This window comes from Procambarus clarkii, chromosome 16 (genome assembly GCF_040958095.1).
Source record: "Procambarus clarkii isolate CNS0578487 chromosome 16, FALCON_Pclarkii_2.0, whole genome shotgun sequence".
NCBI lineage: Eukaryota > Metazoa > Arthropoda > Malacostraca > Decapoda > Cambaridae > Procambarus > Procambarus clarkii.
The window spans coordinates 40,616,424-40,632,728 of NC_091165.1; the positions used below are offsets into that span (position 1 = coordinate 40,616,424).

Sequence of the window (16,305 nt, forward strand, 5' to 3'; positions counted from 1 at the left end):
CAATGTAACGATGTATTTTCAATGCCTTTACTGACTCCCATTCTCATAGAACAGTTTACAGGAGACGTAAACTAAGTATCACAGTTTACGAATGATAGATTGTCCTGCTATACGGGAATCATGAGCCTTGATGCAAGCCGTTCTCGCACTTTCGTATAGTCAATATTGACTTATTAAATACGTGCATATGTGATATACTAAACATACTAGTTTACCTTGAAAAGCTTCATTGAAAACACCGACCTTACCTAACCTTCTTAGTATGTTAAGATAAGCATCTTATTGCTTCGTAATTACAATTATTACTTAACCTATTATAGGTATAGGTTAAGTAATAATTGTAATTACGAAGCAATAAGATTAAGGTCGGTGTTTTCTATGAAGCTTTTACAAGGTAAACTAGTAAGTTTAGTATGTCACATATGCACGTATTTAATAAGTCAATATTGACTGTAAGAGAGTGCGAGAACGGGTATTTAATAAGTCAATATTGACTGTAAGAAAGTGCGAGAACGGGTATTTAATAAGTCAATATTGACTGTAAGAAAGTGCGAGAACGGGTATTTAATAAGTCAATATTGACAGTAAGAAAGTGCGAGAACGGGTATTTAATGAGTCAATATTGACTGTAAGAAAGTGCGAGAACGGGTATTTAATAAGTCAATATTGACTGTAAGAAAGTGCGAGAACGGGTATTTAATAAGTCAATATTGACTGTAAGAAAGTGCGAGAACGGGTATTTAATAAGTCAATATTGACTGTAAGAAAGTGCGAGAACGGGTATTTAATAAGTCAATATTGACTGTAAGAAAGTGCGAGAACGGGTATTTAATAAGTCAATATTGACTGTAAGAAAGTGCGAGAACGGGTATTTAATAAGTCAATATTGACTGTAAGAAAGTGCGAGAACGGGTTGCTTGATGAGATGGTGCTGGAGGTTGTGAGACAGCCTGGCCGCGCTCACCATCATGAGGACAACCCCTCCGTGAGGACAACCCCTCCGTGAGGACAACCCCTCCGTGAGGACAACCCCTCCGTGAGGACAACCCCTCCGTGAGGACAACCCCTCCGTGAGGACAACCCCTCCGTGAGGACAACCCCTCCGTGAGGACAACCCCTCCGTGAGGACAACCCCTCCGTGAGGAGTGAGGAGTATAGCAGTGAGGGACAACTTCTGGAAGACTGGTATAATCATGGTCGCCTTAACGAGGTCTTTCGTGGTCTATCAGATAGATTGAAACCACTTTGAGTACCGCAAACCAGCGACCTTGATTATGCTGAGACCTTCCTCTCTCAGCAAGATGGCTGGCTGCTGAGGGGAATCTTAAAGAGTTTAGATGAGTTCGAACCCCCAAGCACCCCATGCTCTCTGTCTGCCTCTCCGTAAAATACACAACTGTTTTGCCTGTCGTAAAAACCTTTTGAAACCCAGCTTTCTCATCGAGGCAGCGGCACAGGAAAAGCCAAAACGTTTGTCCTTTATTTCTGCTAACACGTCGCAAATTTAACGTATTGAACGACTACGTTAAAAAAGCAACGAATTAAGATGACAGGTTACAGAAACTGTAATATGATCTGTTGCAGCCTACAGTCTACAGGAGCCTCAGCTGTAAAAAGTTTAGGCTGTATTGATAATACTGAATCTTACAATTTTAATACATATTGTGAGGTTTAATGAACAAATCCTCAAGGGCCGTGACGAGGATTCGAACCTGCGTCCGGGAGCATCCCAGACACTGCCTTAATGTAGTGTATTGTGAGGTTTATTTTTATACAAAACTATTAATTGTATTTTCGGTTATACAGCTGCTCAGTCTATCAGTGTATAAATAACTCTAAATACAACTCCAAATACAGATTCTAATTCTGATTGCGAATACGACCCCGGAGCCGAACAATTTATTTAATTAAGAAATACATCAAATCTGAATTAATTTAGACCATTTGTAAATTATCTTTTCCGGGTGGATTGGGATAGATAACTACCATCTATTATCGTACTTGGACTGGTTGGTTGGTGGATGACTGATTGGTGGGGTGGATGTTTGGCTGATTGGTTGCTTGGTGGTTGACTGGGGAGTTAATGGGACGGGGAATGGATGGCAGTAGAGACGGGATGGGGGTCAGAGTGGAAAGGGAGAGACAGACTGACGCTTTAAATAAAAAATGACGGAACAGAAAGGCCCCCAAAAATATATATAGACCTAGAATCCCTATCCCTCTCTCCCTCTCCCTTCCACCCTGTGTTTCTCCCTCCCTTGTTGCTTCTTACTCTCCCTTCCCTCTCACCCTGTCTCTCACCTCTCAAACCCCTCCCTCCTCACCCTGCAGACAGCTGTAGACAATATCACCTCTGAGGGTGAAGGTTCTCACTCTCCCACCTAAATTAATACAGTAAGACACACACATATTGTATTAATACAGTAAGACACACACATTGTATTAATACAGTAAGACACACATATTGTATTAATACAGCAAGACACACACATTGTATTAATACAGCAAGACACACACATTGTATTAATACAGCAAGACACACACATTGTATTAATACAGTAAGACACACACATTGTATTAATACAGTAAGACACACACATTGTATTAATACAGCAAGACACATATTGTATTAATACAGTAAGACACACACACATTGTATTAATACAGCAAGACACACACATTGTATTAATACAGCAAGACACACATATTGTATAAATACAGTAAGACGCACACATACAGACAATATTAATACAGTGATACATACACACTGTATTAATACAGTAATACACACACAATCACATAATATAAATATGAACTAATCCTAATAATAATCCTATTAATAATATTAATTTTATTAATAATAACTATAATTATATTCATAATAATAAAATAATAATAATAATAATGAAAATAATTTTGAAATTATCTGTGTGAATCTTGACTGAGAGAAGAGAGGGAATGAATGATAAAGTAGAGAGAAGAAAATAAAGAGAGAATGGAAGAAAAGAAAGAATAAAAAGAGAGGGGAAAAAGGGAGACAGAGAATAATGGGATGGAGAGAATGGGAAGGAAAGTAACTTTAGATAATATTTACCTGTATGTCTATATGTTTATATATCAGCTTATATGTATATCTGTCTCCCAGCTTCTATATCTCTGTTTATCAGGTGGTCTATCTTTCAGCGTTTGTTTTTATCAGCTTATTTCTTTGTCTGTCTATCTATCTGTGTCTGTCTATCTCTCCCTGTCAGCTAATCTGTGTGTGTGCCTTTCAGTTTTTTTTTGTCAGTTTTAAAGCCTGCCTGTCTATCTGTGTGTCTGTCAGTTCATCTATCATAAAGCTTTGATCAATCCGTCTGTGTCGGGAACTCACTATGCGTTGCGTCCCTTATCAGTTCCTCGGTTGTTTGCCTCTAAAATTGTCTTGTCTTGCTGCGTTCTCCATTCTCTTCCTTCCTCTTATTCTTCTGTGTTTTTTGTTTGTGTCTGTTTTTCTAGGTTCTTTTCTTGTGTCCTGCTTCATTCATTTAGCTTGCTTATGTTTATACGGTTTTGTTATCTTGCTTTCTCTCTTCTTTCCCCATTCATATATTGTATTCACTTTCTTCCTATGTTACTCCTCTTTCTCATCCACTTGTAGCCCTCTTCCTTGTCTTCTTTCTTATCTTGTTATTCTATTTGTTTTGTCTCATTTTCTTTCATGTTGTCTTGAAACTCTCTCATTTATTTTCTCATCAACTTTTTCTATTTTTCTTAAGTTATTTCACTTCTCCTTTCATCAACATTTATCTGTTACTCCTGATTATTTTTTCTCCTCCCTTCTCCATCTTCTAATCCCTCCCCCTCCCTTTCTTCCACCTTTTCTTCGTTCTCTTTGTCCGAATAATTCAGTTATTGTTTTGTTTCTCGCCAATTCACAAGTTTTCAAAAGCAAATTGAAAAATGATTTAATCATTTTCCAAACAAATTCAACAAATAAATTCCATTGGAGATACAGAAAATCCGACGGTGTAGCCATCGTCTATGTGGAGAACCTCCCGGATTTTGGAAGGATTATTCGATTACTTTTCAAGAGGGTTTTTGCACTAAGTCGGATATGTAAACAAATTCTCTCTCTCGCGTTAATTCATCTTAAGAGGAAACTCTGAGAATACATCTTTCTGTCCTTGTGTTTTGATCCCCTTGAGAATATATTTGTGAAAGTCTCTGTTGAATATTTCCAAAATTAAAGGCTATTATTCGAGACGTGATTGGACGCCATGATTGAAACAGTTGGAAGAACATGAATGGAACAGATTAGGAAAAAAACACATTTCTTGGAAATGTTATCCACTTGTTACTTGTTAGTTAGTAAGGATTAAAAGATGATTATAAATCCTCAGTCATCTGGCTCTTCCTGTAGGCTCTGGAGGCATCCGGCCGCTCTATATATATAAACACCCTGTTGAATTAAACCAGAGATGGGTATCTTATCCGAATATCCAAGCCAGACCTGCTACGTCAGTTCCAAATGTCCTTCTACGTCAGTATTCAATCGACGTCTCTTGATGTAATCACAAATATATTTTACTTAGCCAGCGTGATTGTTCACTTTACACGCCCTCGGGGTCGTATCCTACGGGGTCGTATCCTACGGGGTCGTATCCTACGTGGTCGTATCCTTCGGGGTCGTATCCTTCGGGGTCGTATCCTTCGGGGTCGTATCCTACGGGGTCGTATCCTTTGGGGTCGTATCCTACGGGGTCGTATCCTACGGGGTCGTATCCTTTGGGGTCGTATCCTACGGAGTCGTATCCTTCGGGGTCGTATCCTACGGGGGTCGTATCCTACGGGGTCGTATCCTACGGGGTCGTATCCTACGGGGTCGTATCCTTCGGGGTCGTATCCTTTGGGGTCGTATCCTACGGAGTCATATCCTTCGGGGTCGTATCCTTCGGGGTCGTATCCTACGGGGTCGTATCCTACGGGGTCGTATCCATCGGGGTCGTATCCTACGGGGTCGTATCCTTTGGGGTCGTATCCTTCGGGGTCGTATCCTTCGGGGTCGTATCCTACGGGGTCGTATCCTACGGGGTCGTATCCTTCGGGGTCGTGCATGACCACTTGGTACATGCTGAGCACGTGATTACCTATGGCATGGGTTCCTAACCTCTGTCCAATAACAGATCCAGAATATCACAATCATCATTTCTATCATCACAATCATCATTTCCATCATCACAATCATCATTTCCATCATCACAATCATCATTTCCATCATCACAATCATCATTTCCATCATCACAATCATCATCACCATCATCACAATCATCATTTCCATCATCACAATCATCATCACCATCATCACAATCATCATTTCCATCATCACAATCATCATCACCATCATCACAATCATCATTTCCATCATCACAATCATCATTTCCATCATCACAATCATCATTTCCATCATCACAATCATCATTTCCATCATCACAATCATCATTTCCATCATCACAATCATCATTTCCATCATCACAATCATCATTTCCATCATCACAATCATCATCACCATCATCACAATCATCATTTCCATCATCACAATCATCATTTCCATCATCACAATCATCATCACCATCATCACAATCATCATTTCCATCATCACAATCATCATTTCCATCATCACAATCATCATCACCATCATCACAATCATCATTTCCATCATCACAATCATCATTTCCATCATCACAATCATCATCACCATCATCACAATCATCATTTCCATCATCACAATCATCATTTCCATCATCACAATCATCATTTCCATCATCACAATCATCATCACCATCATCACAATCATCATTTCCATCATCACAATCATCATCACCATCATCACCATCATCACAATCATCATCACCATCATCACAATCATCATCTCCATCATCACAATCACACATCAGTATGATGTCAATAGCTTAGCTTTACTCTACAAATAGATATCTAGGACAAAAAAAAATAGCAACCAGAAAATTATATTGATTTTATAATTTATAATTATAGAATAACAACAAGAAACACATACACGAACAAGCTGAAACTTGTGAGAGATTTATGTTGTCTGAAACATGGAATCTTCTGACGACCAAACCACACGTCAGAAATTAATATGAGACGTCATTTCGGACCATCTTGGAGCTATTATCAATAGAAAAGATAGGAAAATGAGATTAATAAATAAGGTGAGAGAGCGAGATGAAATTTGAGGAGCGAGTAAGATAAAGAAGGTAAGAATAAGAAAAAAAGGGTTAAAATAAGAGGAAAGGGCAAAGCTTTAGTCAGATCACGTTTGTTAAGAAGGTTGGGGCATCTGAGTATGTACTGTGCAAGGGAAGAGTCAACAGCAACAGAGCCAGCACTCAGGTTCATGTTGGGAAGGTTGACCAGACCACACACACTGGAAAGTGAAGGGACGACGACGTTTCGGTCCGTCCTGGACCATTCTCAAGTCGATTCTCAAGTCGATTGGGAAGGTTGTGTATCAGAGCCGAGTCGACAAGACGGCGACTCAGCCATCAACAGTGTGAACAACACTACTACTGCGAGGAGTGATAGTTTGTCAACACGCGAGCTTTACTTAAGATAATTTGCAACCTGATTTATGGAAACAAATAATGTTGCTTCTCATTCCCACAGCACGCCTCTCATCCGTACTGCTGCTCTCGAAGACTCTTTAGCAATACTGTGCAATGTGACAGCAAAGCGAAAGGAGAAACCACTAAGCCATTACGACTATATAGCACTTGGGAAGGATAGAGATAAGGATTTGCGATGGGACAGGGGAAGGAACGGTGCACAAAACACTTGAAAGGTCGGGAATTGAACGCAGACCCGCATGAAGCGAGACCGTCGCGCCACTGATGAGTCCAAGTTGCTGGGCTGCACAATGTTACATGCGAAGCAACGGGCCATGACCTTACGGCAAGTGCGTCGGCAAGTGCGTCGGGAGATCTTGACACCTCAGAGGACTTGAACGAGTATTTGGGGTTATCTTGGGGTTATCTTGAGATAATTTCGGGGCTTTAGTGTCCCCGCGGCCCGGTCCTCGACCAGGCCTCCACCCCCAGGAAGCACCCCGTGACAGCTGACTAACACCCAGGTCCCTATTTTACTGCTAGGTAACAGGGGCATAGGGTGAAAGAAACTCTGTCCATTGTTTCTCGCCGGCGCCCGGGATCGATCCCGGGACCACAGGATCACAAGTGTGCTGTCCGCTCAGCCGACCGGCACCCTGGGTACCCAGACTGATGTAAACAATGGGTTATAAGAACCTACTGACATATCGTGCCCACTGAAACTGCCCTATGAACCCACTTAGCATACCCAGGGTTATATATAGTATGGTAGACCACCCTGAGGGCTGAGTTAGATAACCAACTTCAGCACCTTTTATATTTATTTATGCATTGCTCTATTTCGCGTACATTTCCATTCTTGCTTTTGGGGTGCGTGGACCAGGGTCTGGTAAAGGGATACACGGACCCGCCCTGAGCCTGGTCTGAGGGTGCACGGGTCCGTGATGAACTTGGTCTTTGAGGCACTGGAGCCGACCCCAACTGACCTATGATAGTCCCATACCCCACATGCTTCATTGTGAAAGTTGGGAGAGGCCAGGCGTAAGTGTCTGGATTACAACCTTGGACAGACAGATAGGGGAAGGAGTGGAGAGGGGGAAGGGGAAGAGAGGGGGGGAGGGGAATAGGGGGAAGGGGGAGGGGAGGGAAGGAGGAGAGGGGGGCAGGGGGAGAGGAGGGAAGGAGGAGAGGGGGGCAGGGGGAGAGGAGGTAAGTGGGAGAGTGGGGAAGGGGGAGAGGAGGTAAGGGGAGAGTGGGGAAGGGGGAGAGTAGGTAAGGGGAGAGTGGGGCAGGGGGAGAGGAAGTAAGGGGAGAATGGGGCAGGGGGAGAGGAAGTAAGGGGAGAATGGGGCAGGGGGAGAGGAAGTAAGGGGAGAGTGGGGCAGGGGGAGAGGAAGTAAGGGGGAGTGTGGAAGAGGGAGAGGAGGAATATGGGAGAAAGAGAGGTAAAGTGACCCGGCCGCAGTTGAGTGCCTGTTCCATATATATTAATGAATATGTCTGTTCCAGGATGTAGGACAGACGGGGAAGAGACGGGGATGGAGGGAAGGGAAGGGAATTATCAGGGGAGAGCACCAAGCCATTACGACTATATAACACCTGTGAAGGGGTCAGGATAAGGGTTTGGGATGGGACGGAGGGAAAGGAATGGTGCCCAACCACTTGTGGACGGTCCGGGATTGAACGCCGACCTGCATGAAGCGAAACAGTCGCTCTACCGTCCGCCCCAACTGGTTGGACAGGGAAAGAGGGAGAAAAGGTTAGAAAAAAGGAAGATGGGACAGATGGGAAGGAAGAGAGGGGGGGGGGGTGAGAGGTGGAGGGGGGTACGGATGGAAGAGTGAGAAATGGGGGGAGGGAAGATGGGAATAGAGGAAAGTGGAGAGAAGAGGGAAAGAAGAGGGGGGTGGAAAGGGAGGGATGTTTGATGGGAGAGACATCCTACCCCGAGCACCGCCGGGTATCTATAGGAGAGGATGTCTATCTTTTTTTGTCTGTTTATCTATCCATGGCTGGTGGCCAGCCACGTGGGACTAGCCTCGCCCAAGTTTCACAGATGACGCGTGTGGGGGATGGGAGTGTCATAGGCCAGTTGGGGTCGGTCCCGGTGTCACATCTGAAGATATATCGGCCACTAACCTCCCCCTCCCCCCACCATATCAAGAATTCATATCTGATATATTGGTTGTGTGTTCCATAGAGTTAAATAAAATTTTGTTCTTTAAACCAGAGAATAAAGGCATATATGCCTTTTTTCTACCGTTTATGGCTATCGTTACCTGTGGTAGGTGGCTACCGTTACCTGTGGCAGGTGGCTACCATTACCCGTGGCAGGTGGCTACCGTTACCTGTAACAGGTGGCTACCGTTACCTGTGGCAGGTGGCTACCGTTACCTGTAACAGGTGGCTACCGTTACCCGTGGCAGGTGGCTACCGTTACCCGTGGCAGGTGGCTACCGTTACCCGTAACAGGTGGCTACCGTTACCGTGGCAGGTGGCTACCGTTACCTGTAACAGGTGGCTACCGTTACCTGTAACAGGTGGCTACCGTTACCCGTGGCAGGTGGCTACCGTTACCTGTAACAGGTGGCTACCGTTACCCGTGGCAGGTGGCTACCGTTACCTGTGACAGGTGGCTACCGTTACCTGTGGCAGGTGGCTACCGTTACCTGTGGCAGGTGGCTACCGTTACCTGTGGCAGGTGGCTACCATTACCTGTGGCAGGTGGCTACCGTTACCTGTGGCAGTTGGCTACCGTTACCTGTAACAGGTGGCTACCATTACCTGTGGCAGGTGGCTACCGTTACCTGTGGCAGGTGGCTACCGTTACCTGTGGCAGGTGGCTACCATTACCTGTGGCAGGTGGCTACCATTACCTGTGGCAGGTAGCTACCATTACCTGTAGCAGGTGGCTACCATTACCTGTGGCAGGTGGCTACCATTATCTGTGGCAGGTGGCTATCATTACCTGTGGCAGGTGGCTACCGTTACCTGTAACAGGTGGCTACCGTTACCTGTGGCAGGTGGCTACCATTACCTGTGGCAGGTGGCTACCATTACCTGTGGCAGGTGGCTACCGTTACCTGTGGCAGGTGGCTACCATTACCTGTGGCAGGTGGCTACCGTTACCTGTGGCAGGTGGCTACCATTACCTGTGGCAGGTGGCTGTCCTGAGCACGTCAGATGGAAACTCTGTGAGCAGGAACTAGGTCAAGACCTCCTGTACTACATTATTGAATGGTCTGTTATTACGCTCTTCAGATCTGCCCGAATGAAGTACCTGGAGCTTTGCAATCATTTATTACCTCTCGTGTTCATGATGATATCCTGATACTCATGTTCATGATGATATCCTCATATTGCATGCAACGCTAACCAGTGCTGACTACTGGTCACGTGACCCTGTATGTCTGACCATCCTGCGACCGGTATCTATCAGGAGAAAGCGCCAAGTCATTACGACTATATAACACTGGGAAGGGGTCAGGATAAGGGTTTGGGATGGGACGGAGGGGAAGGAATGGTGCCCAACCATTTGGATAGTCGGGGATTGAACGCCGACCTGCATGAAGCAACGTCTCTGTAGGCGAAGCAAAAATGGAAAACATTTATATTACCACCACAGATAATTCCTCTGACCTCTCACTTCAGTCCAGGCCAGATTCACGAAGCAGTTAAGCAAGCACTTACGAACGTGTATATCTTTTCTCAATCTTTGACGGCTTTGGTTACATTTATTAAACAGTTTACAAGCATGAAAACTTGCCAATCAACTGTTGTTATTGTTATAAACAGCCTCCTGGTGCTTCGGAGCTCATTAACTGTTTAATAATTGTAAATAAAGCCGCCAAAGATTGAGAAAAGATGTACAGGTTCGTAAGTGCTTGCGTAACTGCTTCGTGAATCTGGCCCCTGATCACGAGGTGAACTTTAATAATGTACCATTCTTGGGGAGACTCTACGAGGCCTCTGGGGGCACCTTACAGCCTCCAGGTCCTTGACAACATCCTTGAAGTGCCGGTGATGCCATGATGTGGCCTCGTCAGGTGTGGAGGCAGGAGATAAGTCAGGTGTGAGGTGAGTCAGATGACAGGTGAGTCACTGAGTCAGGTGACAGGTGAGTCACTGAGTCAGGTGACAGGTGAGACAGGTGAGACAGGTAGGTGAGATGACAGGTGAGACAGGTGAGTGAGATGACAGGTGAGACAGGTGAGTCAGATGACAGGTGAGTCAGGTGAGCCAGATGAGACAGTGAGTCAGGTGAGTCAGGTGAGACAGATGAGACAGTGAGTAAGGTGAGACAGGTGAGTCATTGAGTCAGGTGAGTCAGTGAGTCAGGTGTCTTGCCCCTTCAGTTTGCGAGAAAATTCAGATTTCGTTGCGTCTTCATTCACGACCCTTACCAGTCTTATCCTTCTTCTGATTAAAAAGACGGGGCTTCAGCTCTTGGTCCCCGGCTAGCATACTCAGGTAGTACTAGGCAAGTTCAATCCTGGTGTGAACTGACCAGAACTCTCGACTGAACTCCGTTTGCTCTCCACCACACCTAATGAAGTCTCCCGCTGCTCAGACCTCTTGGGTCAAAACATCATATTTGATCTCAGTTCAGAAGGAAGCTTCATGGTCAAAGTCAGCAGAACTTCACTTCACGAAGAATGATGAACGCGTTTGTGCAAGCAACAGGGCTCCGTCAAGGAACATATAATCTCCTGACACAACAGATCATCACCAGAGACATCTTGACAAGCAACGCTGAAATAATTGATAGACACAATGACAATGGAAGATTTAGACATCAGTGAAGCACATCAATCACTCTAGACCAGTAATCACTAACCAGCTAACACACAGTTACCCTCTACCCACTTCCAGACCCCGGGACAAGGCAGTACACAATGACCTGCAACAGGAAGTAACCAGAACAACACAATCTGTCAACATGTCACTCAATGTTGATACATTTAATACGTTATTAATATCCCCAAATGTAATGTCATTCATCCATATGTTGCCTAACCACCTCTCTATAACAGGATATAACCAGGTGATAAGCACGGTAGACTTTGTCTTTGAGAATGTGAGGAGTGACCTTACGAAACGCATCACCAGGCGTCAAACACAATAAAAGGTAAAAATAAACTTTGGAGAGTTAATTTTTCAACTTCCTGCTTCAGTGATGAAAAACATAAAGGAATATCGAGATGATTCGTGACAGAATCATAAATCTAAAGTTTTCTGTCATTTTCTATGAAATATGTTTAAAGGAAACACAATATATATATATATATATATATATATATATATATATATATATATATATATATATATATATATATATAGACATATGTCGTACCTAGTAGCCAGAACTCACTTCTCAGCCTACTATGCAAGGCCCGATTTGCCTAATAAGCCAAGTTTTCATGAATTAATGTTTTTTCGTCTACCTAACCTACCTAACCTAACCTAACCTAGCTTTTTTTGGCTACCTAACCTAACCTTACCTATATATATAAGTTAGGTTAGGTTAGGTAGGGTTGGTTAGGTTCGGTCATATATCTACGTTAATTTTAACGCCAATAAAAAAAAATTGACCTCATACATAGTGAAAAGGGTAGCTTTATCATTTCATAAGAAAAAAATTATAGTAAATATATTAATTCAGGAAAACTTGGCTTATTAGGCAAATCGGGCCTTGAATAGTAGGCTGAGAAGTGAGTTCTGGCTACTAGGTACGACATATATATATATATATATATATATATATATATATATATATATATGTCGTACCTAATAGCCAGAACGCACTTCTCAGCCTACTATTCAAGGCCCGATTTGCCTAATAAGCCAAGATTTCATGAATTAATGTTTTTTCGTCTACCTAACCTACCTAACCTAACCTAACCTAGCTTTTTTTGGCTACCTAACCTAACCTTACCTATAAATATAGGTTAGGTTAGGTTAGGTAGGGTTGGTTAGGTTCGGTCATATATCTACGTTAATTTTAACTCCAATAAAAAAAAATTGACCTCATACATAGAGAAAAGGGTTGCTTTATCATTTCATAAGAAAAAAATTATAGTAAATATATTAATTCAGGAAAACTTGGCTTATTAGGCAAATCGGGCCTTGAATAGTAGGCTGAGAAGTGAGTTCTGGCTACTAGGTACGACATATATATATATATATATATATATATATATATATATATAATATATATATATATATATATATATATATATATATATATATATATATATATATATAATATATATATATATATATATATATATATATATATATATATATATATATATATATATATATATATATATATATATATATATATATATATGAGAAGGGAGAGTAGACCAGACAAATAGATTTATTTACATGAATTTAAATTTGCGTACTACCACAGCCTCCTGGAACAGACAGACTTAATATATCCTCCAGGTCCAATATATGTCTTCTAGACAAACCCAGCAATAAACACAGGAAACTATTTATAATATAAACACCTGCTCCTCCACCACAACAATATACGTGACCATTAACAGCATCGTTGATATCCCCCAAACTATTATTTTTTCTCCCCATTGGCAAGTTATGAATCCAGCTTGGAATATATAAATTAAACGGTCGAGCACTCCCATTAATTGTCGCTATTAGCGGAATTAAAATGGAGAGGATATTGAAGAAATAAAATATGTTAGTACCCATTGCATAGTGGTAATGGAAAGATATAAAAACGTGTTTACAGATTAACGATGACCGATAACCAGGTTCGAGAAGCTGGAGTCTGTCGTGGTATCATAGATGGGATAAAGTGATATCCTGAATTGATATCATAAGCTTGATAGGGACAGTGATAGCCAAAAGGGCTAAACCAGGCATCGCTACTACTTAAAAAGTGAAAACCAGCTATGCTTTGAAGACAGGAATACTCGGTATCACTGCTAGGATACTGAGCTCATAAAACGGAGGAAAGGGTCTTGAAAGATATTGTTGATAGGAACGTTATCCCTACAGACGAAAATCAGAAAATACAATTGACAATTTATTATAAAACCAAAAAACCGGCAAATCTACTCATGAAAAACTCTCCAGACACCAAGCAGAACGCCTTAAAGGAGACCAACGTCGTCTATGCCTTTAAATGCCCACTTGGGGACTGTAAGCCCCAAAGAACTCAGTATATAGGCAAGACAACAACATCTCTTTCCAGGCGATTAACAATGCATAAGCAACAGGGCTCCATTAAGGAACACATAATCTCTTCCCACAACCAGACCATCACCAGAGAAATCTTAACAAACAACACAGAAATCATCGATAGATACAGCGATAGCAGGCGGCTTGACATCTGCGAGGCACTACACATTAAGAAGTCGACACCAGCAATCAACAGTCAATTAATGCACAACTATATTCTACCCACTTCAAGACTCCGCACCAATATAGAAGCAGCATGAGGAAGTATGGGCCAATAGACCTTCTGCAGTTACTTCCATTCATATGTTCACTTATCCAATTTATACCCATTGTTTCGTGTTCTGTCTTGTGTTTGTCACCTCACTCAAAACTTTTGTACCATATCACCTCATCCAATAGAGTATAAGTACGAAGAATTTGTGTGTAAATTAAGTCTTTGAAAATGTAATACGAATTACGAAACGCGTTCAGGCGTCAGACAATTAAAAAATGAATTTTGAAGAATTGTTATTTTTTATTACCACCGACAGTAAAGAAAAACATAAGAAATATTGAGAAAATTCGCGTTAGAATTTTCTACTTTAGTCCCCTGTCTTCTTCTCCTCTGCTTCCCTCCCTTCTCTTCTACTTCTTCCCTTATCTTCTCCACTATGCTATCTCCTCTCCCTCACCCTTCTCTGCCTCTCCGTTCATTAAGCGACCCACAGTATACCTCAGTGAATGGAATTTGAGCGCATTGTTAAGCCGAGCACTTGATATTGTGCTGTGTTTGTCGGCGCTCCGCAGTGTTCGTACACAGCGTGTGGGCTCGCTGTGGGGCCCCGCAGTGTTCGTACACAGCGTGTGGGGTCGCTGTGGGGGTCCACAGTGTTCGTACACAGCGTGTGAGGTCGCTGTGGGCCCCCGCAGTGTTCGTACACAGCGTGTGGGGTCACTGTGGGGCTTCGCAGTGTTCGTACACAGCGTGTGGGGTCACTGTGGGGCCTCGCAGTGTTCGTACACAGCGTGTGGGCTCACTGTGGGGCCCCGCAGTGTTCGTACACAGCGTGTGGGGTCACTGTGGGGCCCCGCAGTGTTCGTACACAGCGTGTGGGGTCGCTGTGGGGGTCCACAGTGTTCGTACACAGCGTGTGAGGTCGCTGTGGGCCCCCGCAGTGTTCGTACACAGCGTGTGGGGTCACTGTGGGGCCTCGCAGTGTTCGTACACAGCGTGTGGGCTCACTGTGGGGCTTCGCAGTGTTCGTACACAGCGTGTGGGCTCACTGTGGGGCCCCGCAGTGTTCGTACACAGCGTGTGGGCTCGCTGTGGGGCCCCGCAGTGTTCGTACACAGCGTGTGGGCTCGCTGTGGGGCCCCGCAGTGTTCGTACACAGCGTGTGGGCTCGCTGTGGGGCCCCGCAGTGTTCGTACACAGCGTGTGGGGTCGCTTTGGGGCCCCGCAGTGTTCGTACACAGCGTGTGGGGTCACTGTGGGGCCTCGCAGTGTTCATACACAGCGTTTGGGGTCACTGTGGGGCCCCGCAGTGTTCGTACACAGCGTGTGGGGTCACTGTGGGGCCTCGCACTGTTCGTACACAGCGTGTGGGGTCACTGTGGGGTCTCGCAGTGTTCGTACACAGCGTGTGGGGTCACTGTGGGCCCCGCAGTGTTCGTACACAGCGTGTGGGGTCACTGTGGGCCCCGCAGTGTTCGTACACAGCGTGTGGGGTCACTGTTTGCCCCGCAGTGTTCGTACACAGCGTGTGGGGTCACTGTGGGCCCCGCAGTGTTCGTACACAGCGTGTGGGGTCACTGTGGGGTCCCACAGTGTTCGTACACAGCGTGTGGGGTCACTGTGAGCCCTGCAGTGTTCGTACACAGCGTGTGGGATCGCTGTGGGGCCCCGTAGTGTTCGTACACAGCGTGTGGGCTCACTGTGGGGCCCAGCAGTGTTCGTACACAACCAGTGGGCTCACTGTGGGGCCCCGCAGTGTTCGTACACAACCAGTGGGCTCACTGTGGGGCCCCGCAGTGTTCGTACACAGCCAGTGTAGTTACATTCATTAACCACAGTCGTTATTCTCACCTGTTTCTCGGTGTCGGGGAGGGGAGGGGGGGTTACATAGTAGCTAAAGTTTTAAATATATGTTTATCTCTTTCCTCCCCCCCCCCCCCCGCTGTCTGTATCTTTCTCTCCCTCTCTCTGTATCTCTCTCCACCTCCCCGTCTTCCTCTCTCAGTGAACGTAATACTGTTAAAAGCTGAAAAGCTTTTCAGAAACTATCGAGAAACAAAAATCGTGATTACAGACTCGAAGTTAGCCAGGCAAGACCTGTGGGAAGGTGGCGGTAGGCCAGAGTATCTGTATCTCCAAAGTATCTCCAAGAGTATCTCCAGTGTATCTGCCTGAGGGGGCGTGGGGCCGAGGATGGTAGAGCTAACATCTTTAGAGATGCGTCATTTCGCTGCTACAATCAAACCGTAATAAATATAGTTTTTCAGTTAC

General features: G+C 44.2%; 2 protein-coding genes across 2 annotated transcripts in view; one reads left to right on the forward strand and one right to left on the reverse strand.

The window, feature by feature from the left end:
* The window catches only part of LOC123753473 (uncharacterized), a 14,231-nt gene extending 9,119 nt beyond the window's left edge, over positions 1-5,112 (reverse strand). Inside the window, exons 1-2 of the mRNA XM_069325674.1 lie at positions 4,815-5,112; positions 4,597-4,780 (exon numbers count right to left, since the gene is read on the reverse strand). Of these exons, the coding sequence (XP_069181775.1) occupies positions 4,597-4,780; positions 4,815-5,112 (482 nt within the window). The remainder of the gene's footprint in view (positions 1-4,596; positions 4,781-4,814) is intronic.
* 5-HT2B (5-hydroxytryptamine receptor 2B) overlaps positions 1-16,305 on the forward strand; it is a 434,870-nt gene that overhangs the window by 33,837 nt on the left and 384,728 nt on the right. The gene's annotated exons all lie outside the window — the stretch shown is intronic.